The 25758-nt window shown below is 39.1% G+C and overlaps 2 protein-coding genes across 2 annotated transcripts in view; both read left to right on the forward strand.

Annotated features, from left to right (window-relative positions):
- The window catches only part of ZDHHC14 (zinc finger DHHC-type palmitoyltransferase 14), a 645017-nt gene that overhangs the window by 289691 nt on the left and 329568 nt on the right, over positions 1-25758 (forward strand). The window lies entirely within an intron of this gene.
- Positions 1-25758, forward strand: part of ARID1B (AT-rich interaction domain 1B) — a 326431-nt gene that overhangs the window by 174930 nt on the left and 125743 nt on the right. Inside the window, 1 exon segment of the mRNA XM_050316193.1 lies at positions 6813-6854. Coding sequence (XP_050172150.1) covers positions 6813-6854 — 42 coding nt within the window.

Raw genomic sequence — 25758 nt, forward strand, 5'->3', positions numbered from 1 at the left:
ACATGGTTTCTAGTTTTTACACAGGTCAGACTGTGAGGAGATGGCATTTACTTAACTGAAAGGCCTGACTAAGTAGTCTCAACAGCCTTTGTGTAGAAAGTGAGGAGATCTCAGCTGACCTGTCCTTAATTCATGAGATTTATACCGTGTGACTGTTGTGCCTTTATTTCAGGCATAGGTTCAGGGTCATAACAAAGGTGTGTCTTTGGTGTATTTATTCAAGGATTGCCCAGGGAACATGCCCAGTCCTTGCTTGCTACAGACCTGAAACATAGCCTGAAGTACAGGCATGACTGCAGTTAAAAATAAATAAAACTGGTGGCAGGTAAAAAAGGAGAAGGAAAAAAAAGAAGTAGAGAAAAAAGGGAAGGAAGGGCTGTTAAATTTACCAAAGTTTATTCCCACCTTTCAGTGTGCATTTAAAGCTGTGTACACCCTCAGAAAGTCTTTGAAGAATTGCCAGAAACTAGAATGGGTCATGTAGGTTTGTCCCTGCTCCAGTGAGAAGGACAGCTATCTACTACAATTGCTGAATCCTAAATTACTTGAAAAGGAAGGCAAAGGGAGGAGATAGTAAAGCTAGGTTAACTGGATTTCTTAAAGATATGAATGAATATAGTCATATTCATCTTTGAAGTAAACAAAGGACTTTGAAAAATGAAAACCGGATTAACTTCCTATCGCCTTCGTTTAAAAGACAAATTCATAACTGGTAGTTGTGTAGGTGGTTGGGGCTGATGGGAAAACCCTAAAAGCTGAGAATCTATGCTAGAAAAGAATTATGAGGGTATATCTGCACCAAGTGCTACAACATACTCCGTGTTTCGTGCTATCCAGGCTATTTCTTATAGGCAGCTCAGCAAGATTGTTGTGTGACAATTGTAATTGGAGTTACATTTGCATTGCTCTGCATCTGAACTAATGAGGCCCACTGAGTTCTTGGGACTATAGAGCCTCCCCTCACCTGCCACAAAGTCTTCTGTAAGTCGGAGGGCAAACTTGGGGTGCTAAACCAAATGGTTTGAACTGGACAGTGTGGTGGGGTTTGTCTTAGCACAGTTGAGCAAGAAGTGCACCCCAAGAGCAAGAATGTGATTTGACAGTAGTAATTCATGAGGATGCACCTGTCTTTCCTCATTCTTTTTAGATTTTGTTATCATGGAGAAGAGAATCTTTTCTAAACTGATTGATCATTACCAAACAGGGAAAACAAAGGTATTGCAAAATGCAGGTATTAACATACACATTTGTTTTGTTTTGAGCATATTTTATAAGTGCCAGAGGCATGCCTTTTTAGTAAGCAGGCAGTTGGCAAAAACCCTCTAGGTATCAGAGAAGCCCTGTGCTATAATTTTCCTAGAATAATAATGTCAAACAAATGACAATAGAAAGCCTATAAAATTTGCAGCCAGCTGGGCAAATTCTCGTGTGTGAACCACAGAAACTGTAAGAGCCTGTGCAGAATATTTTGTCTTGATCAGAGCTGCTCCAGTCTACTGCGTCCCTTACCAGAGTAGCTGTAACCCCCTCACCTGCCAGCTGCAAATAGCAGCTCCATTAGGTGAACTCTGAGGAGCTCCGACCCGAGTCTCAGAGCAGCGTTAAATGTGTGCTCTATTGGAAGTTTTTGCCTGGGTAGTTAAGTGTAGATTGATGATCCTTTTCAGCATTAGTGTTAGCAGGATACTATATGGAAATTGGCATGCATCAGAAGTGATTATTAGTGTTTATTTTCAAATTTCCCCAAATAAGATGGATAGGGCTTCTGTAACCTGTGTCTTATGTGAGTTAGTTATTTTGTCCTTGCATACTTGCTCCTCATATTCTGTTGTTTGGATAACAGTCTGGGCATTAGGCGTAGCTGTAATTTCTCCACGTAATGGTATTCCACTTCCCTGTGACTCTTGCTTAGTTTCAGCTAATCCTATCTCAAACAAAGTCTTGATGAGCCAAGAGGGAGCTGAACTGAGCTGAGGACCAAACCGATGCTGAGTATGGCTTTGAAGAAGACCAAATTATAGTAATTCCTTGTGTCATCTGATCACTAGGTTGTAGAACTTTGTTCCAAAAAAGTCTCGTTCAGCATTGCGCCTCAAGGGTTTTATCTGTGTTTCAACTCCTTTTCTCTCTGACAGGGAGGTAAAAATGACTGTGTATAATTTACTGTAAGTGTCTTGGTTTCGATGCAATATTCTTTGTCAGACTAGATCTGTATGAATCCTTTACTGAAAAGCAAAATAAAAATACTGTCAAAGTCTCATTACTTTTGACAAAAAGAGGCTCAAGGCTACTCTCCAACTTGTACTCCACACGTTACTTATCAGGGGTCCTCCAAGCTGGCATGATGTTTATGAATTATTTCTTCTTGTAAAATAAACTATTAAATACTATTCTGTTCAACTATTAAATTATAGAATAGTATATAGGTAATAGTGGTCTTGGCCACAGTTGCCCATTTTGCAGACCATGTAGGTTGTGCAAGGAGGTGGGAAGTTCATCTTGTCATGCATTGAGGAGGACCTGAGAGGCCTCTGGACCCTACGCTGGCCGGCCCCAGGAGGCTGTGCTTGGGCCTGGGGCAGCAGTGGGAGAGGGCTCTAGGAGGGGTGAATTGCCCAGGCAGGACAGGCATGCTCCAGCTGTGGGATACTCCTTCTTAAACCACTAATTTTGTCACGTGTAATTGATCAGCAGTGTATGGTTAATACACACACTCCCTAGAATGCTACCTCATCATTTTCCGCTTACCGCTTACAACAGCCTTCTAGCCCAGAATTGCAGGATACTGCTAATGTGGTTTGAGTTTGTTAGAAGTGAAAAGGGTGTTTGGTTCTTTAGATAAACCAGGGGGAAAAAAAGCTAAGAACGGTGACTAAAATTTGCTTTTACACAGAAATAAAATATGGGACAAACAGACCTGTTCAACTATAGCACTGTATTGTGAGGAAAGGAAGGTGGACTGGAGCAAAGATTCAGAGCAGTGCCTAGGGGAAAGCTACAGTATCTGATACCGATATATACATGTAGATGAAATCAACAGTGCTTCATATAGGAATCAAATCTGCTTTTTTTAGTGATGCAGTGAATTTTTCACTGTAAAGGAAAATCACCCCACCTTCCCAAGATGTTTACATGTGTACAGTCAGAAAAAACAACTAAAATAGGAAATGTTTAACTGCCACAAATAAGTATATAATGAGATCTTTTTAATTAACATCAGAATATCTTAAAGCAATAATGAGTGTCTTGTTCATTTTTTTTATTTATTGGAATGGAAGTTATATATTCTGGAGATGATTAGGAGAAGGATGATGTTTGCCAAATTCTTAAGGAAATATTCTCTTCTGCTGGGGTGATGTGGGTGCTGTTTGAAGTACACACGCATTCCCACTAGAGAGGGGTCCGCTCAGCCCAGGTTGTAATGCATTTTGGCTTTTTTTGGGTTTTTTTTTTTTTTTTTGAAACTCAGCATGAGGAAAACCTCATGTTGTCCCACAAATTTTTTCAGTACTTTACCTTGTGTATCTTACAGTGCCAGCAGTTACTGGTCTCTTACTCAACTCCCTTTTATACAAAGAGGTGAAAATCAAAATGAGTGCACTAACACAGTAGTATGCTGCTAAACACAGTGGTAACGAAGAATATAGAGGATGTTTCATTGCATCATGTGCAAGGTGAGAACAATTATTTATCAAAGAAGTGCTGTGATCATTCTTGGAAAAGCAGAAGTGGCGTTATCAGACCTGCTCAATAACATTTTTAATTAGAATTATTATCTGTACTGGCTTCACTCCAAACCATTTTACTGTCTTTCTGAGCCTTACGTTTCTAAGCATAAAAGAAAATTTTTCTATATGTGAAAGAGACTAAGAGTATGTTACACCAACTTGAACTTCTGGTTTACTCTTTGATATCACAGTTTGTTCATCTTCTCAGTTTCTTGGTGAAAAGAAGGAGGATTAGGTTTCGTATGCGTGCTGGTCATTGTGCCATGTTAATTCATGTGTTTTGGGACTATGGCAGTCACGAGCATTCTCTTGGCCCCGAGCAAGCGGGAGCTTCATTAGTGCAGGCCAGCTGCTGACAATACAGCTGTGCTGTACAGTGAAGGTCCACCTTGGTGAGGCGGCCTCTCTGCAGATGAGACAGAGCACAAAGAAAAGATACTCTGCCTGATCTGTTCTGTGTCAGTGCAGGAGTTCTGTGCCATCCCATCCATATTGTGCTCCTGCAGCTGATAGCATTGAGGGAGCACAGGGCAGGGGACAGGCAGCTCGGCAGGTTCAGTGGGGCCATCGGCCCAACTGGGGCCTTTGGGAAGGAGAGGAAGGAAGAAAGGACATCAGGGCCAGAGAGGCAGAGTGTACTGGGACTGGCAAGACATCAGCAACCCTGGTGGATTCAAGGAGGGAGTCAGAGAAGAACCCAGTGACACAAAGGAGGCTTCATTTTTCCCCTAACGAATCTCCAGAATAAAAATGTAGCGTTCACTCTTTACAACTACCTGAAAGGTAAAACAACTGAGGTTGCAGCAAAGTGAGGGTTGGCCTCTCCTCCCAGGCAACTAACAACAGGGCAGAAGGACACAGCCTCAGGCTGTGCCAGGGAAAGTTCAGATTGGACATCAGGAAGAATTTTTTCACTGAAAAGGTGGTCAGGCATTGGCATGGACCAGGAAGGCAGTGGAATCACTGTTACTGGAGGATTCAAGAAATGACTGGACGTGGTGCTTCTGGTCTAGTGGACATGGTGGTGATTGGTCAGAGGTTGGACTCAATGGTCTTGGACATCTTTTCCAAGCTTTATGATTCTTTGTGTTTCTGTGGTTAATGAGTCTGGTAGTATGTGAATGGCATAATACTGGATAGAGAAAACTGAATGTGTTTGAACAAGGATGTTCAAGTTTTGGGGTCTATCTAGTGGTGGTAGCTGTATGTTGTACCAAAACAGTAAGCCGAGTGAAAATGAGCATTCACACTTTAGATGGGTAACCACATTAACCCTAACAGAGATGCTTCTGATAGTGGAATGACTTTTTTCAGAAGCCACCTGAGCATTTGAGCAGGGCACTGTATTGTGACAAGCAGTCATACAGTTATTTCCGATCCAATGGCTGATTATTCTTTTTGGCCCTGGGCAAGTCACTTAACCCTCTGTCTGTTTCTTCATCTGTAAAATATATTATGGATATTTATCAGTCTCACCAGGACTGATTGTTTAATATTTATAAAGTGCCTAAAGGATTAGAAGCTTAATATAAGGAGCTAATACATATCATATAATTTTAGATTGATTTTATTTACTTGGATTTTTTTTGTACCTCTTATTGAATGAGATGCTATTTTGTAGCCTCTTACTACCATTCCTACTTAGCTGGACAGGTCACAATTGGGTAACTTTAGGTTCGTTTTCTTAATTTATTCCTAGTTCCTATAAATGCTTTATCTCCCTCCCCCTTTTTTTTTCCCTCCCTTTTTTAATTTAAAGATGAAAGAATACCATATGTTGCTAGATCATGACATAAATATATTTAAGTGCTGCCATCATTGTTAGTTTATCAGCCTTTCCATTATAAACCCTCTTGTTCAGGGGTTTATAACTCTGGCATTATAACATGCTTCAGGCTGAAACTTCACATTCATTTTTTCCCTCTTGATTTGCTTTAAATCCTTCACTCTTCTTAAGTTAAACTGGAGATTAGATACATTAGTTATAGTTATACTAGTTGTATAAATTATAATGCAGCAGTAGGCATTTTAAATAGGATGTAAATCAGAGAAATAGAGAATTTCCTAGTTGTTAAACTCTGAGCCTGGGAGTAGAGATCCAGGATTCTTTTCATGAGTATGTCCCTGGCTTGGCACATGACTACTACAAAATTATTTAACCTCTTCTGCCTCACTCTTCTCTCCATATATTGGGATGATGACATTTCTGACTTCATTGGTGTATTGGGAAGCTTAATTAATTAGAATTCATAAAAGCACCGAGATTCTCAGGTGAAAGGTGCTGAAGTGTGAAGTAGTTTTAAGGAGTCTAATGAAAAATCAGTGTGCCTGCTTTTCTGTGTCTGTTCCTGTTGTCGCAGATTAGCACATATCAACTCTTAGAGCTGTACTCTGTGTGTGGCAACCAGCAAGGAGTTTCATCTGGAGCACCTCTCAGTGACCTGGCAGCTTGATTTTCTCAGGCTTTCAAACATTCACTGAATCTCTCAGGCAGCTAGTGTTGGCCTTTGCCTGGGCAGTATGTGTTCCCTGAGTTCTGCAGTTTTCAAAGAATTCTCTATGCTCAAGACAGGACTGGAGCTTGCAAGCAAGACCTCAGCTGTGGAGTTTGCTGTTAGTGCTGTTCGACTTGGTGCTGGTGCAGGAGTACCCAGGCTGGTTAGAAGATAACAGGAGGGGAAGAGTTCAGGTGTTTCCAGCCTTTTTTTTTACAAGGACTTACCATGACAAATCATTCTGGTTTTGCTCAGGTAGCTTTTTGGTGTAGTCAAAACTCCACACGCAAAAAAATGTTCAGCTATATGCAGCAAATTCTGAGACATTGACAGATAATCTTTGTGTCATTTAAGTGGAGAACCTTGTTTATGTCATGAGGGATGCTTTCTGAGTTTCCCCACTTGAGGATTTCTGTTGTCAGCTGTTAGTTTAGCACATCCTATTGTACGTAGGTTTCCTAGGGTTAACCCTAGACTGGCATCTTCATCTACAGATCTCTTCTTTGCCTGGACTGTGGTGCTGTGCTCAGGAGAGAGAGGTTCCTGGTGGTGGCTAAATTTGAAATTATCTTTCTCCTTATAATTTCAGGTTGAAGTCTTGGCCTCCGAGGATGCTACATTTGGACACAAGGTGTGTAGTTTGGTGCAGTTTTGTTATGTAGGTCCCAACAATATGGGTTGTTGGATGTGATGCCACAGAAAATGAGTTTTCAACCTGAGTATTGAGGGTCCTGTGACTTGCATCCATCAATTCAGAAACTCCCTTATGTGCAGTAATCTGAGATTGGCACACAGGCTGTCTTAATCCTGTTAAAAACCTGTGAGCAAGTTTTACTTGCAGAAACTCATGGAAATACGGGACATCAGCTTAGCAGTAATTATTAAGGTTGGACTTGCCCAAATGCTGGATTTGTTCTTGTTCCACAGATTTGCAACTGACAAATTGTAGTTGTTGTCTGCTTTGCAGTCTGCTGAGTAAACCATTTTGTTCAGGTCCTTTTTGACGGTGCATCCCGAGTAGAAAGTAGTACATTGAACAGCTGGATCACCCTGTGTTCAGTTGTAGATCTGTGTGTGGCACGCAGTATGCCTGTTGGAGAGACCACTTCAGACGTGCTCTGCTAAATGGATGGGCTGTGTCTTGTTTATGCTCAGGTTTCTTTGGCCGGTGAGCATTATGGTCACGACCACTGTTTTAATTGAGCAGATGATTTTAAGCAGGGCAGATTGTGTGTAGGCTATATCTAGTTAGCTGTGAAGAGAGCGGATGGGGAGGGGAAGAAGGAGATTGTAGGAACAGTTAACTAAATCATGACAATGAAGTTTCCTGCTTCTGAAGGCCCACATGCTGTGATGCTACTGTAGGTGAGAAAATAGCAGTGCTATTACTATTAAGGTAAAAAAAAAGTCAAGGAAATAATAAATAAGTTCTCCAGGTTTATTTGGAATACAATAAGCAAAATTAACCAGCAGGAAAAAAAAGAGGCACTTTTAAAGCACCTAAATATTCATGATGCCAGAATTTACATTGTATCTGTATTGTACATTTTAATGTTGATATGTGATAAAGTGATTTAAATAAATTATTAAAAAACAAACAGAGCTACTCCAGTATTATTTGAAGTATACAACATATGGTAGTCTGCAGTATTTTCTGATTTTTATTTAATACCCAGCGTGCATACAAAATATTCATTGAATATTTAATAAACCTGGAGGGTCAGCTCTTGTGAACTCATCTCCATAATCCTTCAGACTAGGTGGGTAAACAGAAATATTACTGATGATTGTTGTAGCCAATCGCTCTTAGAACTAAAACACTGTGGAGGAGGCTTCTAATTCTTTTTCATGGCTAGACTTACAAGGTGTTTTTATGCCTTCTAGTCATCTTGATGGACATCCTTCGAAACTCCTTTTTATTGCCAGAAGTTTTAAGAATTTTCTATTGCTAAGCTTTAGTTTTAGAAAACAGAATCATTACTGTTGCCAACTCTTAACATCATCCTCCAGAGTCCTAAGCAACTTTTTCCTAAGATTCATCTTTGGAACTAACAGTGTCTTTTTAACTCTCTTAAAATAGTAGCTTTCTATTATATAGTGAACTGTGTATGCCTAGGAATGTCATGTACTTTTTATCAGTCAAGAAGAAGGTACATGTATCATCCTAAATTTGTTAATCCGAGAATTAATTTTTGCTGTCTATTTAGACATGCTGTGAAAGCATTTTCTTCCCTCCTCTCCCTTAAGAAATGCTTCCCTTACTGTCTGTCTCATCTGTGGCAAATAAATGTGTCTCTGTTACATTAACAGATGAGTTGGTATGCCTGCAGAGAATATGTATAAGGACAACTTTTAAAATGAAGAATAGTTTATTTTATAAATTAGAACCCAAGTTGAATACCATATAACATAGTTGAGAAGAGTGTAAGGTTAAAAGTTTTCATGATGCAACGTTTTCCTTGGTACCTGCTTTTAGCCTGAATTTTCCTCCAGGGCTATTGCAGACTGTTGAGAGGAGCTATCTTTTTTGGGTTTTTGGTGTAGCATATGCCTCAGCTTGAAACATTGTAGGACCCCTCTGTATCCATGATCAGAAGCATAATTTGCTTCAGGGGATGACGCTTCCTTTGACTACATCCATTCCACCTATCCTTTAGACACTTACCACTTACTTTTAAGCTTGATGACAGGCTCTGTTGCCTGTAGATACATACAAGAATGCTGTTTTTTTAAAAAAAGGATATTTCTAGACTGGTGAAAGAACTTACAATGTCATTTGTTATTCTTAAGTTCTCCATGATTTCAGTCTCATGGTAGATATGCACACTTGCAGGAAATGGGACTGTTTCCCAGGAAAAGGTTCTGAATGAGATATCAGAACATTGTTCAGCCTCACTGTAGTAATCATTGGAGAACTGAAGCTCTGGCTGATGTAGTCTGCCCCTTAAATTTTGAGTCTTCAGTTATGATGATGATCATTAAAAGTGTGTGTAGAAATCAACTGCAGGATGCTTTTGATGCAAGTTTTGCATATTGATTTGGACAAAACAATTCTTATTTTAGAAAATCAAAAGCAGTTGTGTCACACTGCCAAAATACCTAGGGAATAGGCATCTTGAAGTACCAAATCCTATCTTTACTCCATGGAACAGGTGCAAATTGCAAACCATTAATAGTAGTCCTTAAAAATGTTTCCTCCATCTCATCTTTTCAGTAAGAAAACAGTCTTCCCCAAACAAATGTAGAATATAAGGCATTTGTTGGAATAAAAATGACATTTTAATGTGAACTTTTTTAATTTCCATTTTGTGCATATGTGAGACCAGTTCTCTTTAAAAGGCTGTGAAAATCTAAGCACATTTTCAATCAGTTTAAATAAAAAGTTGTTTTTTGATAAGGGTAAAGATGTACAGATTTGAGTGCATTACTATCCAAACCTTTCCTCTGCTTGAAGCAAGCAAACCCATTCAGCTTTCTTTGCAACTAATTTTACAGAAGGAGGAAGCTGTTAGCGTGCTGTAACAGCTTTGTCGACGATGGTACATGTGGTGTTCAGTTTAATTTACACATGCATTTGTGTGTGTGTTTGAATGCATGTTTGTTTCTTAAAGAAAAAAAACCTTCCAGCTTTTGACTGATCCTTCTGTTCCAATATGTAGAAGGGTTATGTATGCATGGTTGCATATGGAAAGATTTAGGAGAGATGACCATGTAGCAAATCGTGAACAGCTGATAGGTGATTTGGGACAGACTTAACAGTTATGCCTGGTTCATTCAAATTCTGCTGAGGATAAAATTATAACAATAATAATAATTATTATATATATATATATATATAAAATAAGTTTCTTCAAAAACATAGTTGCCGATAAACAAACGTGGAGTGAATAGATGGAGCGGTATCTACCTGAGTGTGCAGTCAACACAGGAATGTATTTCAAAGTTGTAAACTCCTTGAGTCCCATTAATCTTATTAAAACCTAATGATGCCATGTAAAATACAGTACCAATTTATTTTGTGTTTATTTTAGCTGAGTATGAAGATACATTTTACCAGATAGGACCAGTCAGTATTCACAGATAGCAGAGAAAATTAGGAGGAGTACAAAAGTGTGAAAAAGAAAGAAAAAGAAATAAGGTGCACAGGGCTGATTTAAAGACCATGGCAATGAACAAATAAAAATAACAATGTGTAAGTTTCTTAAATCCTCCTAAGACATTCAGATGCTGAGTTTCCATTAGAACCTTTTAATCCCTGTGGTAGTATTGAAAATCTTAATCTGAAAGATTAGATATAGTATAAAGATTTAATCCACATTTTATTGTTGTAGGAGGCACATATCGGCATCAGTTGAAATTGCAGTGTCAAACACAGTAGCACATATTCCAGACAAGCTGCAAGTGGTGTCCAACCCAATCTAGAGAATGAGATGCCTGACTTTTAAATATTTGTGCTCGGTTTACTCTCCTTTCCCTCCCTTTCCCTAAGGCTTTTACTGTCAGCATCTATCTGACCCAAATAGCATAGAGTAGAGGAGGCTTCATTCAGTTGAGCCAGGTGAGATCATCTTGTCCACGTGTCTCGACCTGTCTGGACCTGCAGAGTGCCATAAACTGTGTTTGCAGCGACGGCCGCAGAGCCCGCCTACCGCAGCTAATGCCGAGGTGCAGTGATCCCAGCTTAGTGCTGCATTAATATAAATAAGTTTGTTAATGGCAGTCCAGCAGCTACATGTCAGAAGGCTCACAACTTTGTGCAACAGGAAAAGAGACACTTATGTTCCCACAGTGGGGGAGCTCCACCAAGAACAGGACTCTCTTATTTGGTAGTGAGCTTTAATCCTTCCATTGTGTGTCGTTTTAAGCTGTGTTGTGATGTAATTGGCTTAATCATTACTATTATGTTGCTTTGCACAAGTTAAGATTGTAATTTGACATATGGAAATAAATGGCAACTGGATTAGTGATTTGCAGGTGTCATTTAAAAATGGGGCAGGGAAGAAAGCCTTTCATATTTTGCAAGTGGCGTGTTTGCTAATGTACGAAGGCAGAATTAACCACACAACTGCACATCATGCTGTTTTGAAGTAGGAGCAAGCTTCACCTGTTCTTTTCTGGGACTGCATGCTGCTGGGGTTGAGGAAAGAGAATCTCATTCCCGATGGATGTGTTCACTGTAGGAGTGATTTTACATTTCCTTTGCGGAAGACAAATACAGGAGTAAAGCTTTCTCTTTGATCGAGAAATCAGCATAATGGAGAGACAGCTCTATTAAAGAAATGCAGCAAGGGTGGCATTTCTGATGTGGATGTGTCTGTGTGGTGGAGCTCCCAGCATTGTTCGTGGAAGTAGATGTATTTTTGTTTTATGACACAGCATAAAGTGATAACCTTGTCTCCATAATTTAGTAACTCCGGAAGATGTTTAGAGAGTCTATTCCTAAGTCTTTCAAAGTGCGAGCTGCTGGATTGCATTTTTAAATGCTCTTTCTCTAATACAAGGTACAAGGTTTTAAGAATCAAATGGGCTCAGAACTAAAATATCTGTTGGGATTTTTTTCCCTCTCAAACATGCTTTTACTTGAGTTTATTAAGGTGGGGTTTGGGGTTTTTTGTGGTTATTTTTTGGCGGGGGGAGAGAGTACGTGCTTTTGGTGGAGGAGTGTTGCTTTCCTCCACCTTACAAATGCTGCATTATTGCAACATCGTACTGCATCCTCTGTAGTCCACTTATTTTCATGATCCCAGATAGTAGAAGTTCAGATCCCGAGGGGAAATTCAGCTGCACAGTGTAACTGTGTGTCAGTTTCCTGGTTCGAAGCATAGGACATCAAAGAGAATACATTTGGTGGCTGACTCTGAGTTACGGCTATGCAAACCTAGAAGGAAACTGTTGTTCTAGCGGTATCTGCAACACAGAACCCCTGAGCTATGAGATGGAGATGCCATGTGATAAAATTGAGAAAACATTTTTTTTGCTTTCTTTTTATTTTTTTTTTTTTTTTTTAGAATTTGTATTAGTTTGATTGCAATAAAATAGTGCTTACTTCGTGGAATGAAGAAAAGGAAGCCATTGAAGGAGAAGAAAAAAGTAGAGATTAAAAATTGTTCTCAATTAACGTTTGCCTTGCTTAAAACCATTTTCTTTTGTTGAAGACCCTAAGCAGCCTCTGCTCCTGCCATCTGGTGGTTAGTAATAAAAGTTGCATCTTCAAAGCCAAATTAAATTGTTTTAAAGCCAATTAATCCTTTTCAGAAGAGGATGTTTTCAAGTGTCTGAATTATCTCTGTCTTGATATGTTGACACTAAAAGTGTCTATGTGTGTGCTTAGTATATGGGAAAATAGAGAGAAAGGAGTCCTCATTTACATCTGTCTTTGCACTGTTGACTAACGTAGGAATCTGGGGGTTGTAAATAAGTTTTTGGATTTGTTTCAGCTTAGAAAAAAAAATAGATATTCATATTAGCCTCCAGTAAATTCTGGTTTGATACTCATAGCAGAGTTAGGATTACATATTTCCCCAGTTCTGTTGTTAATTTCTTTGTGGAGTTCTTTCATATGAGGTCTTCAGATGGCTAAAATCATTTTCCAACCTTCTCTGAGTCATTGTTAAAGCTGTGTTTTGGGATTGCTGAAGTCTCCTGAGTGCCCTCTGTGTTGGGTGTTTTCTAGGAGTAGAAAATGGCATTATAGCAGGAAACAAGGTGCTCTTTTTATATTCCTAGGGACCCCTGAGAGATGTGTCCAAGTGTATTGAAGTAGTTATGACTAAGTAGCAACAACGGGAACATGTTTCTGTCTGAACCTGTGCCTATCACTGCGATGTTATTTGCGACAATCCAAGAACAGGCAAACCTGCTAAATTGGGGTTGTGTGTTAGAAATTTTGTCTGCGTAATCATTAGTTCTTTATGTCTGGTAAGTTTAGTCTCAATAAATATCTCTGTGATTTGTGGTGGTTTTTTCCCAATTAGTTTTATAGAAATTACGGGGTGCACACCAAGATATTTATGGTCATAAGTTCAGCTCAATCCATTGTACAGTCCCAGCTGTGGTCCAGCTTCGTCCTGAGTACTGCATCTGTATCTACGCACTGTATCTACCCACCTTGAGCATGGAGGGTGATTCCAAACAGCACCTGCTTGTGGTGCCCCAGTCCTCACAGCTTGCTCCTGCTTCCCTTACAGAGAGCATTTTAAAGTACTGTGGGAGGATGGAAAAAAATGCAGACTTCTTACAGGTCCTGATGCCTCCTTGTGTGGTGGAGGTGAGTCTGGACAGTTTCAAAACAATCTTGCATGAAGAAGAAAACACAAAATTATACACAGAACAAGAAAAAGAAAAAGCTGTGTTATCTGAGAACCCCCAGTTGTGAGAAAGTCAAGACAGGCTGGATAAATGATGTAGTAAGTTGAGTTGGTTCAGTGTGGAGTTTTCAGAAGCAGATGCATATGCAATTTAAGGCAACTGTTTAGTATTTGCTCAAGTGATGTCTGTAAATTGGAATTATGGAATGGTTTGGGTTGGAAGGAACCTTAAAGATCATCTAGTTCCAACCCACTTGTCATGGGGCAGGGACTCCTTTCACTAGGCCAGGTTGCTCAGAGCTCCATCCAACCTGGCCTTGAACGCTCCAGAGATGGGGCATCCTCTCTGGGCAGCTCGTTCCAGTGCTTCATTACCCCCACAGTAAAGGCTTGGCAAGCAGTTTTGCTTTTCTGGTCGATGAGTATCCCTCTTTGGGCAGTCCTATGCCGATTTAGGTTGCCACTATATTGAAATGAGCTGCTGCAACTTTGAACCACCCAGCTCTTGTGGTGGCGGCAGCAGCAGCAGTCCATACTTCCCCCTGCTGCTTTTATGAAGAGGCAGTCTGTAGTATGGTTTGCCCTTTACAAACTCCATGGGAATGTCAGAGGAGTGCAAAGTTTGGTACTGCTTTCATGGTGGGAATATGCATCACCTTGAGGGTTTGAACTCACCGTTTCACACCAGTCACTACATTGCAGCGATTTAAGTTACTACCAAAAAAAAAAAAAAAAATTATTTTCTCAGTCTTCCTTCTGTTACTCATTAAATTTTTAACTGGTGGGCGCACTTAGACAGCCTGAGTCTGGTGTGCCTGAGCTGTCTGGCTGGGTGTGCTGCTCAGCGTCCTCCCTCGCTCAGCTGCCTCCTGTTGACATGTAACCGGGGGTGATGCTTGCCTGATCAGGCGGGTCCTTTAGAGTTCTGTGTGGCCCCTTTGATTTATACTCCTGGTTTGAACTTCGAGGGAGTATCAGATTTACCAAGAAGTCATCTAACAATCTGGAACACAGAGTTTGCTTGTAAATACCTGCACATTTTAAATAAATGTTGAGGCAGGTGGTCTCCTTGTTTGGGGGTGGGAAGAGGCCAGTTGAGAGTATTTGCAGATAGTTTGCTGTTCCTCCTTGATGAGGCAAGCAGGTTAGACCAGATTTCTTTTTCTTCTCTGAATTCTACCTGATTGCTCAACTGGTGGGATGAGAACTGCGCCCTCCAGCAACCAACCCCACCTTCCTACAGGAAGCCTGCTCTGATTCAGATTGCAGCTTAAAAAACAACAACAAAGCCTCCACAAATATTTATTTCTTTACAAAGCTACTGTTAATTTGTTTGCTTTTTTTTTCTTCCCTTTGTGTAGCATGCTTTTTTAACAGCATGAATTACATATATAGGAAAAGATCCAGAATTATTCTATGTGGCTGCTTTCCCTGATTTCAGAACCGGCTTGTTAAAACTAACGCTAAGTTTGAAGAATAGGAATTGCAAAAAGGAACGTGAGAAAGTTGTTGGTAGACAGATGTGATTTAGGTTTTCATTCCCCACCACCACCTTTTTTTTTCCTGAGATGAGGTCAGGTGTGTATCATCGTTCAGAGTTGTGCTTTGCTGTAAAAAGTGCTGTTGACATGTTGCAGATTTCAAGAGGCAAAAAACAGTGACAATACTGCAGGATCTTGGGCTTTTTACTGAACTTACGTTTCTTTTACAGAGGACATCATTTTGTAGCTTTGAAACTTCAGTTATTTCAGTTTGCTTTTTTTAAGAATTCCTTCTTGTGAGAGTTTTCTGGTGAATTGGGATATTGATAATTTTGTTAGATTACAATGACACTGGGAAATCTTGTTTTTCAAGGTCATTCCTTTGATTTTCTTCGTGAACAGTTAATTATACAGGGTCTTATAGGAGAATCAAGATTACAGGTGACTTTGGCATGATTTTCATACCATTGTAATGCTTTACATTGTTTAATGTTATACATATGTAAACAGTTGTGACCAATTTCTAGCGTAACAGTCATTCTGTGTGTTTTATGGTTTTACTACTAAATCCTTGCTACTACCTGAAGTAGACAACAGACGGATTTGCAGTCTTTTTATTACCATTTTAATCTGAAGCAAAGTAAGCATTATTTGTAGTGTTCTATTTAACGTGACTGTCTGTCTGTTTTCATTCCCTCATCCAATTCCAACCCCCCCCATTATCAAGATCTCCCTGAGCCTCCTGCAAAACTTCCTCACAGTGTTACTCCTTGTAAATCTATACCTAGCGTGGTTTTACAACTTCAGTCCTTGTGCAAGGGTTGTGCTCCGATGGAGGGATGTACACCTTAAAAACATTTGTGTGAAGAGCAGTTAGAGTACACGCTAATTTAAAAATTCATAAATGTATTTTCAGAAATGCGTTAACTGCTGTTTATGAAAGAAAGCAATGAAGTGAATCATGTGGAACTGGCTTTTGTCGCATCTAAGTAACTAAATACCATTATAGCACATAAGATTGCTGCAAAGGCTTTACAGTAATGTAGGTATGGCTGTTTATATGCTTATTAACTTGCAGGTTTTTTTAGCTGTGGTGTGTGCAGAATGCTGCCAAGGTCAAAGTTGTTAAGCTGCCCCAAATAGTACTGAGGAAAGGAATTATGTTAGGTAAAGCATTGGTTTGCCTTTTTTTTTTAAAGTAACCTTCTTTTGTTTTTTTACTAGCAGTGCTGTAGAAAAGGATCTTGAAGGAGAAATTGGGGGATGCTGGGCTTGGAAGCAGCATGAAATTAAGGAAATAGGATTAGAACCGCAGTCTTTGGTGGAAAGAATGTTGAAGATGGTCACCATACTCTTAGGATCCTGTGCATTGCTTGGCTTAGTTATACAGAGGTTTGAAAAGTGAGAAGTTCAAACTTGATACAGTGAGCAAGGGAAAGCTAATGGAGTACATTAAAAATGCAAGCTGACCTAGATATACTGTTGAATGGTGCCATGTGGTGTGCAGCTTTATATGGCAGGCTGGAGCACCTTGTTGACCAGAATAAAAGCTAAAAAAGCTGATAATAATGCATTGTTTACCAATCCAAAGAGAACATAGAAGAATTGGGCTGTCCTGTTCCATTTTTTTTTTGTGATGTTAAGAAAAACAACTTGTTCACTATGAAAGCAGCTATCGATTTTGGTTAAATGTATACAACATTCTTTTTTTAAAAAAGTACAGAAATTACTTCTGTGGAATGATCAGTGTGCATGCCCCATTGCCACAAGTGTGTGTCTGCTTTCTACTCTCTTCTGTCAAAGCTACATGTACACAGAACCCTGGAAGATGGACAGAAAAGTTAGTATTATGTTAGGAGTTTTAGAGTTAATTGATTGGAGCTAAGTTCTTTCTCTCTGGAATATGGTGATATTCAGAATGGTAAGGTGTTGCAGAATCTGGCCATTAATTTTACAGTACTTACTTCCAGGTTATCTTTGAAGAACTATTTTAAGAGGTGTCAAAGTATCAGAAAATGTTAATATGATATTATTTTTCAGATAAAGAATATTAAAATAACTTTTAGCTACTGTTTGAAACTTGATGGTGAGTCATTCATTTAGACATTGAGACAGTTTCAACTTGGAATTATTATCCCAACTTATTTATAAATACCAAGAAAAGCTTACAGAGGAAATGTTGACATAGCACCCCTATCCCCCCCATCTGCCTTAGCTCTCCTCAAACGGTGTAAATGCAGGCAGATATATTATTGGTATGTTATATGTGTTTATAGGACTAGGAGGTTTGAAATTGATTTTTTTTTTCCTAAGGCTGTATGTTCCAATGCATTTTCAGTTGGTACAGTAATAATAAAAAAGACTTGCATGTACCTGTGATGCATTTGATTCCTCCCTGCAGTGACTCATTGTGGATCTCTTACAGCTAAGTACTTGTTCCTTGTGATCAGAGGAAAATGCTACACACCTTCTGCTTCGTGCCTATTAAATTCAAGTTTCTGTTGTAGGCAGCATTACACTGCTATCTCTGAGAATTAAAGGGGAAAAAATATAAAGAACAGTAAGTGAAGTGAAAATTTAGAAAGCCACTTTGTTCCCCCTCAGCCCTAATGTCGATTTTTAATCCATTTCTGTTTTCATGCTTGCTTCTTCCAGATTTACAAATTTTTCTTCCTATTCAGAGCACCCGCCTTTGATACCCTGTTGAAATTAATGACTGTAATGGTAATTGCTCTTTTCTGTCTTCAGGAACCTTAATGATGGATACCAACCTTTTTAATCTTGTTATGTTAAAGATAATGTATGGTTCATTTATCCAGACCAATTTTTTGAGTTGAAGAAGGGATTGTTTTCTCCAATTTTGTTATCATTTTTCCCCCTCACCTTTTTCATTCCCTGAGGGACTGGTCTGGAGAACAAAGTGTCCGTGTTCCTGGGAACAGAAATAGATTGTTCCATTCATAATTTAGTGATCTATTTCTGTTTGGCAAAGTTAAGCACATGCTTAATTTCAGGTCTCTGATTAAATCTCACTGACTCCACTATGACTTAGGTGCTTTGCAAAACTGTGGCTTTTATTCCCATCTCAACATCGCATCGTTCCTTCTGGCTCGTTGCTCTTTTTTTCCTTCTTCCCCTCCCACCCCCGCCATGCTGCAAGTTGACTGTGCTTAGTGTCAGCAGTTTATGTTCTGCATGTTTAATGAAGGCCACGGCTCAGCTCAGCATAGCCCTTCCCCTTACGTTAACAGAATTTTGATAAATGAGATTTCCTTGTGTGGAGAGCCGAGAAGGGGCTTTGATGGGAAAAGGCAGGGCATGAAATCAGCAGGTGTCAGGGTGTGCAAATTATAGGCATTTTAAACAAAAGACAAAATAAAGGACTTGTTATGACTGTCTTCAAAATGCGTTATCTTCCTGAGAAGCACAAAAAAGGATTTAACAAAATACTTTAGCAAAACAGAAGTAGATTCAGAGATCAGTAATCTGAACCAACATATTCCTGACTTCCTTTTTGCTCTGTATTCCCCATGCCTACCACCTTAATTGTCACAGTATGCTATATAAGCAATTGGATTACAATAATCATTGCTGAGTTTAACACGCATAAATGTGTTTCAGTTGTGGTTTATATCCTGTGTTGATCTAAACTATGAGAAAATCTCTATTTTATGCCCACTCAAGCTATTGACTGCAATAGAATAACAGAGAGAACTAGTTGTACAGATAAAAAGAAAGTACCAGCAGATATTGAAAGAAACCTTTTCAATTAAGGTGCATTTCTAGGATCCCTCCTCCTTTTTCATTTATACGTTCATTTTTCTGATACTGCTCACTACATTCTGTGCAGATTTAGCTTGTTCAGTGACTAATTTCCTATTCAGACTGTATTGCAGTGTAAAAATTAAAAAAAATGTTTTTTTGTGTGCTTGCATGCACCAGTGAGGTATTGGATTGTTGAAATAACATCAAACTCTTCAGTGGAGATTATAATCTGACATGAATGATTGAAGGCCAGAAATGGATCCTACAGACCTAAAAGTGGAGATATTTTATTACCTTAGCTAACATTTCATAAAAGTTTCTGCAGCTGTAGTGTATTAGAGATGAATTGTTTTTATTGGAGAGATGAAAAGAAAGGACAGTTGGTATGGTTATAATAATTAATAAATAACACAGTTAATTACTCTATTGGCTCTCTGCTATGTTCAGAAATTAATTTAAATCAATTTGTGCTCCCATCTTTTAAAATACTCAAAACTGTATTTTTATGCACACACATGGAAAAATAAAATGCGTATGTGTATTTAAATATATATGTGTATATATATATGTATAATTTTATTTCTTATGTATCTATGTTTAGCTATGTAGGGTTTTTTTCTCTTTTTTGATGGGATTTTTGCATGACTTGAAAACAGACATAATTGCTGATCTCGTAATTTTTTCATAAGTTATTTTTTACCATACCTGTGCACTAAATTGTTCTGTAATGTCTGCAAAGAGTTTCTTGGGATTTTCTGCTCACCTCAAACTGCTCTCCTTCCCTCTTGTCAACCAGGTGGTGATGGAGCCTCTCCACAGTTGGGAGCAGCTCAGAGTTGCACATGATCACCCAATGGATTATTCTGGTCTACAAAGTTTCTTTTACAGAGAGTATATTTTTTCTTAATTATTGAGATACACTCTTTATTCCCATTCCATCTCATTCCAAATTTAAAACAAACAAACAAACAAAAACAAAAACAAAAACCAAAAAAGAACAACTAACAATCTTTTTTTCAGATGTTTTACAGCAAAGCAGTGTAGTTGCAGTGGCTTCCAGCAGTAGCTGTAGACCTTAAGCTATATTGTACCTTCTCGATTTTACAGGGTAATTTGTAATATGCCCTTTCCAAATCCCGAATTCCAGACTCTTAGCCCCCTGTGATCACAAAGAGTATTTATAGGCTCGTCAGGGAGGTGCTGGCAGCTGGATGGCAGGCAGGCAGAATTCTCAATTCCTGTAAACTGCAGGCAGAAAAGGCTCTTCCACAGCACATGATCAGGCCTTTCAGGCCATTGGGCAAGTGTAATGGCAGGTGCAATTAGTGTCCCTTCTCTTAGGCTTATTTTGTTCAGGGCAGAAGTGTGTGTGAAGGAGAGCAGAAGAGCTCAGTGTGACTGCAGTACTCCTCCCTGCAGAAAACCAGGACCAGCCCCAGGTGCCACAGCTCCTTCTGGGCCTTCATTTTGTGCGTTTCATTTTTGTGCCAAAATGGCAGTCGTAACTTTACAGTCGAAATACAGGAATACAGAACTGCGTGGATCACATTTTCATCAGGCATATGTGTACACACATGCATGTTGTGGCACAGCTCCAGTGGTTGGTTGAGATGTGCAGAACTGTTTGTTTTGTAAATTACTTAGTCCAGATTCTTCCATTGGCTTTACCAGGGAGGCGGCATTACTGGAAGTAGCTACTGCACTGTCAGGGTTCATTTCAGACACCTTTTTCTCACGGCAAGTGAGAGCTGGGCTGAAAATAATATTTGATAGCACTGTGCAGAGAATGAAGTTGGTACTCCATGGCCAGCAAGCAGGGCAGTATGGGGCAACCCCCACTGATTTCAGTGGGATCGAGCTAGGAATACATCCTAGGAAGGAATGTGTGCCTTCATTGGCTTGGACTGTGCTGGTAGTGTTCTAGGATTATTGGAGAGAAGCTGTGCATGGGTAACGTGCTGTGATCGTATCTCCATCAGATTTTAAATATATGGTCCTAGTTAAACAAAGAAAACCTGTGTTAACAGGGAAAAAGAGAACTATGTCCTTTTCACATTTGAGAGTTAAGTCCTGTTTATTTTACCTTAAAATGCAGGGAGGTGGATAAAGACTGGTTACATTTTTTTAATCCCTCATCACTAAAACCCAGTAAGTGAAGCCAAAGAAGGTTTTCTTTTGCTTGTTGCCACTTATTTTTTTCAGACTACCAGTCAGAATGAAATCTTCAGTCTAGAATAGAAATGTTTCAAAAATATGTGATAAATTCTTTCTGCAGTTATTTCTAAAATACTGGATTAACTTGTGAAAGTAATTACAAACAGCAGCTTATATGGCAGCACCTGGTTCTTTTTTTTTTTCCTGATGCAGCTATTGCCATAATTTCTTTTTTGTTGATCTTTACCGTGAATATACATTTTGCCAAAGAGCATTGCTCACTAAGATTTGGACTTAGTTTATGATATTATACAGTGATTTAAAGTAATTATACTCTAAACTATGACAAACAGTGTAATTTGGAGATTGCATTCCATACATACCCTTCCATCGTGTTCTGGCAAAGACCATCCTTCTGCTAAATCTGATAAAATATACATTTCAAATCCCAAATGTGCACACACATAAAAAGCAACCATACTAAGAATGCCTGTCACTTCGTGGCATTGACCAGGATATCAGTGCTTTACCTTTACATCTCCAGAATGCAAGTTATTATGTGCTAAACTGCAACATTAACCTTACACTCGGGTGAGCACTGGCTTGTCTGAGCACACCCTGCACTCTGTGGGCTGGGTACCACAGCTCTGTCAAGGCCAGGGTGCCACACTGGGCAGTATGCTCCTGTTTAACCTTAAATACGTCAAGAGCCATCAATTAGAGGGCTTTCCAAAAGCAGAGGTAGTTGGAGCCTGAAGTCTCCTCAGAACTGGGTGTCACAGTGTGCAGAATCTGAAATGAACATTCAGTGAGGCCCAGATGATTGCTGTGCTTCAGCAGAGAGGAAGGGTTCGCCTTCTCGGCTTGCTACTGGCACATCTTTAAGGTGTGAGCGGGGGGGGAGGGGGGGAAAAAACCTGTGAGGACTGGACAGATTTCTAGTTCTTTCTCCTACTTAGAATTGTCTCTTCTTATTTTAGTCTTACACTTCCAATTTTGCTCTGCAAAGTTATTTGAGTTCAGCGTGTTCCAATTTAGAAATGAAAGATGGTTTTAACTACACTCAAATACATGCGACCGCTGCACTGCATACTTCAGCACGCCTGGAATGTCTCACTCAGGGCTTGCTTCCCTCAAGGCTCATCTCTCTGTGTTTTGATAAGGGGATGAAAGGTGCAGAAAAGGGCTGGTGTTGAATGGAAGTTCATTGTCTTGATCTTTGATTTATCCCCTTATCTAGATGTAGAATATCTTATGCTTAAATATTTTAGTAACTTGGGGGAAAGAACTGTGAAGTAATACGTTTTTCTAAATTTAATTTTCTAAATGCCAACAAGCTCAGTACATTCTGGGACATGTAACCTCAAAGCACAGAGAGTCTGAGTGAGCCACTTGACTATGTAAATTGATAAAACTCCAGTCAGTAGATTGAAGTGTACATATTTGCATATGTACACTTATATATGACACTTGGTCTAGAAGAGAGTGGATTTGCTTTACTGGAAAGATGTTCAGTAAAAGTGAATACGACCATTTTGACATCTATGACAATCAATATAAGAGCAGGTTGCCTTGTTTCTATAATTGGTTTTGCCCTGTTGTAATTTTAGTATTAAAAAAATATTAGGTAAGCGGCCCCAAATGAAGTTCAAAGGCAAATAAGGAAGTAAGGTTCAAATGCAATGTTATCTGTTAGTATTTCAAAGTTACGGCTCCCTACTGTGCAGTAAAGTTTGTGCTAGGAGATATAAGTGGAAAGTTAAGTTCAATTTCTGTCAATTTCGAGATTTCCTTGTGCATACACTCTGAATTTTCATGTGTTCATTGAGAACACCTTGCAAAAAGCTTACATGTATATAAAGTTCTGACCGAATATCTGTAGAGCTGTACGTGCTCAAATGGAAGTAATAAAATCAAAGATTTTCTGTACCTTGGGTCCATTCTGTGCGTACTAGCAGTATGGATGGCAGTAATAGTAAACTCTTCAGTGAAAATAAAATAAGCCTGAGATTGTCACAGCTCTGCTCGTTGCTTATGTGCCACTGCTATAAGACAGAGCATAATAAATTTAGGAGGAGTATTGTGGGTGCCAGTCCTCAGAGTTTCAAGGGGGCTGCGCAAACGTCTGGTGCACAACTCCTTCGTCCCAGAGGTGGCACCTGCCATAGCTGAGCATAGGGGGAAAGTTCCCATTTTCAAGTCACTGCATAACAGTGGAAAGACAGGTTTTTAAAGTGAATTTTGAAAGTTAGTTAGACATTCAAATTTTCAAAATTGTGTTGTACTGTTTCTGGATTTCAGAATGCTTTGTAGTAATTCATATTTATGTATCTGTAGTAAATGGCTGTGAAGGAATTATTATTAAAGGGATTGAAAATGGTTTGAGTTGTTACATACGATCCTGCAAATCAGAAAGGAAGCTGTATTTTGAAACAGAAATTGTTTTAAAGGGCATCTATGTTAGTGTTTTTGTTCTGTAGTTGTATCCTGTCACTCCAGACTTAAAAAGGCTTTTTAATAACTGGAACCAGTCTGCAAGGAAATTGTAAGGTAGCTGATGTGATGAATGAGTGTCTAATTCCAAAATACTATTTGGACATTATTCAGGTTTTGGAATATTTTTCAGGGAGAGATTAATAAGCAGTTTAAATAATTCATTTAGAGAAAACACTTTTTGTGACTGTTTTCTGAATTCAGTTACTTTATTAATTTGTCTCATTTCTTTAACGTTGTTTATAGAAGAAAACCATGATGTTTTACTAACCTGTCTTTAAGATGATGTAAGTTATTTAATAATGTGGATTTTAAAGTCCTACATAATCAAAGATTATGTAATTTCCTTGATTTTGTACATATACTGAGAAATTGAATAAGCACATGTGCCTGCTTTCATTCATGCATGTATAACAGGGGAATGAGAATAGCTATGTGTAGAACTGATTGCTTCTCATATATTTAGAGTAATTTTTGTGATAAGGAAGCTCTAATCCCATTTTTTGAGACGGTGTATGTTCTTCTTATAATCCTCCAAGCAGTACCTAAAATGCAGAGTATTACACTCTAGTAAGAACTCAACACAGCTGTAGTTTCTCTTGAATGGAAAATACTGTTCCTTTGGTGACACTTGTATCCCGATGTCATAGGTGTGGTTGTACTGAAAGATCCGTGTAAAAAATGAGACATTGTTCCTGTTAATGGTAGAATCTGTGTAGTGTAGAAAGTCTTTTGCATTAAAAGACATCAGATTTAAGGATTTTGTGGCTGGAACATAATGCAAATTTTCATGACCCTGAGAAAGAAGGAAGAGGGAGATGGGAAAATGGCATTGTAGGGAAGGCATTTATCCTCCCAGCTTTCTCTTAGTGCTTCTATTTCACTCTGGAAAAGTAGTGACTGAGTGTTGCTACAATGTTACATCTGTGCAATTTATCAAAGCTTATGGGATTTTTACTTGGGTTACAGAAGGCTCATTAGTCGTCAAGTCAATTGAACATAGGTCATAATTATTACACTATTAGAGCGTTCTTGAAAAAGATAAATAAGAGTTAGGGCTGTGAGATCTGTTGGAATAAAAGTATTTTAATAAAAATGTCAGTATATTAACATCCTTCAAGATCTACAAAACAAACGTGAACCCAACTTTCAAATAAATTACAATACTGTGCTGATGATAAAAGTTCAGTGATAAAGGGATACTGCTGCCTAATTTTTAATTATAAACCAGTGCAATTGTGAAGGAAGGGATTGTATTTCTTTCTGTTTCTCCAGGACTGTCCTTAGTGAGGACTTGAAAAGTTTGTATCCAAGAGAGAATTGCTGTGTGACTAAACTTCGTAAATCTGCATGTTTTCAATAGTCTTTTAAGTCCCTGTATAGTAGTAGTGGCTTATGGTTTCCTACTACCCACTTACTCTAGAGAATAAATCTTCCTATCAGTTCTTCGATTTATCTTGTGGGTGTTACTGCAGACGGTGTTAACTAGGCCTAGCCACTTACCAAAAGTTATGAACTCATAACAGATGTACATGTACTGCAGTAGTCTGGGCAGTCGTAGTTTAAACTGTGGGACTCAGTTTGAGTTTGAGTATCTGGGTGCAAGTTCTCTTACTATTTTTCTGTAAAAGCAGCAAAGCAGTGAGATAGAGAGAACAGCCCTAACCTCCATCCTTCAACCCTGAGTTTGTCAGGAACTGTAATGCTAGGACAAGGAGGAATGAGTTCAAACGGAAAGAGAGTAGGTTTAGATTTGATGTTAGGAAGAAATTCTTTACAGTGAGGGTGTTGCGGCACTGGAACAGGTTACCCAGAGAAGCAGTGGATGCCTCATCCCTGGCAGTGTTCAAAGACCAGGTTGGATGGAGCTTTGAACAACCTGGTCTAGTGAAAGGTGTCCCTGCCCATGGCAGGGGAATTGGAACTAAGTGATCTTTAAGGTGCCTTCCAATCCAAACTGTTCTGTGATTCTAACCTACCCCAGCAAGGTCTGTTGGAATCGGGCTGTAAACACTTTGGCCCCTGTAGGTGAAACAAATTATTAACAAGGCTGTTTGCACCTCAGAATAACTCCCCAGTTCCTGGGAAGGCTTTGTCTAACAGGCTGCCAAATCCTTCAGCTTTTGGCTTTGCCAGATGTATCCATTGAGAAATTAGGGAGACTCGCATACTTCTGCAAAATTGGATTTGGTCTTAGCCTGGTTTTTCACAGAGAGTTGTTAATTTCATAAAGCTGGATGCTGGTGTCCGGGAAAAGAGAAAGATAAAAAGAAAAGCAGAGAGAAACATTTTTTAGCACATGGCAATGTGAAGGGCAGTGTTGGTGGGCCTTGTT

The sequence above is a fragment of the Myiozetetes cayanensis genome, unplaced genomic scaffold (genome assembly GCF_022539395.1).
Source record: "Myiozetetes cayanensis isolate MyiCay16 unplaced genomic scaffold, myiCay2020 scf2-11, whole genome shotgun sequence".
NCBI lineage: Eukaryota > Metazoa > Chordata > Aves > Passeriformes > Tyrannidae > Myiozetetes > Myiozetetes cayanensis.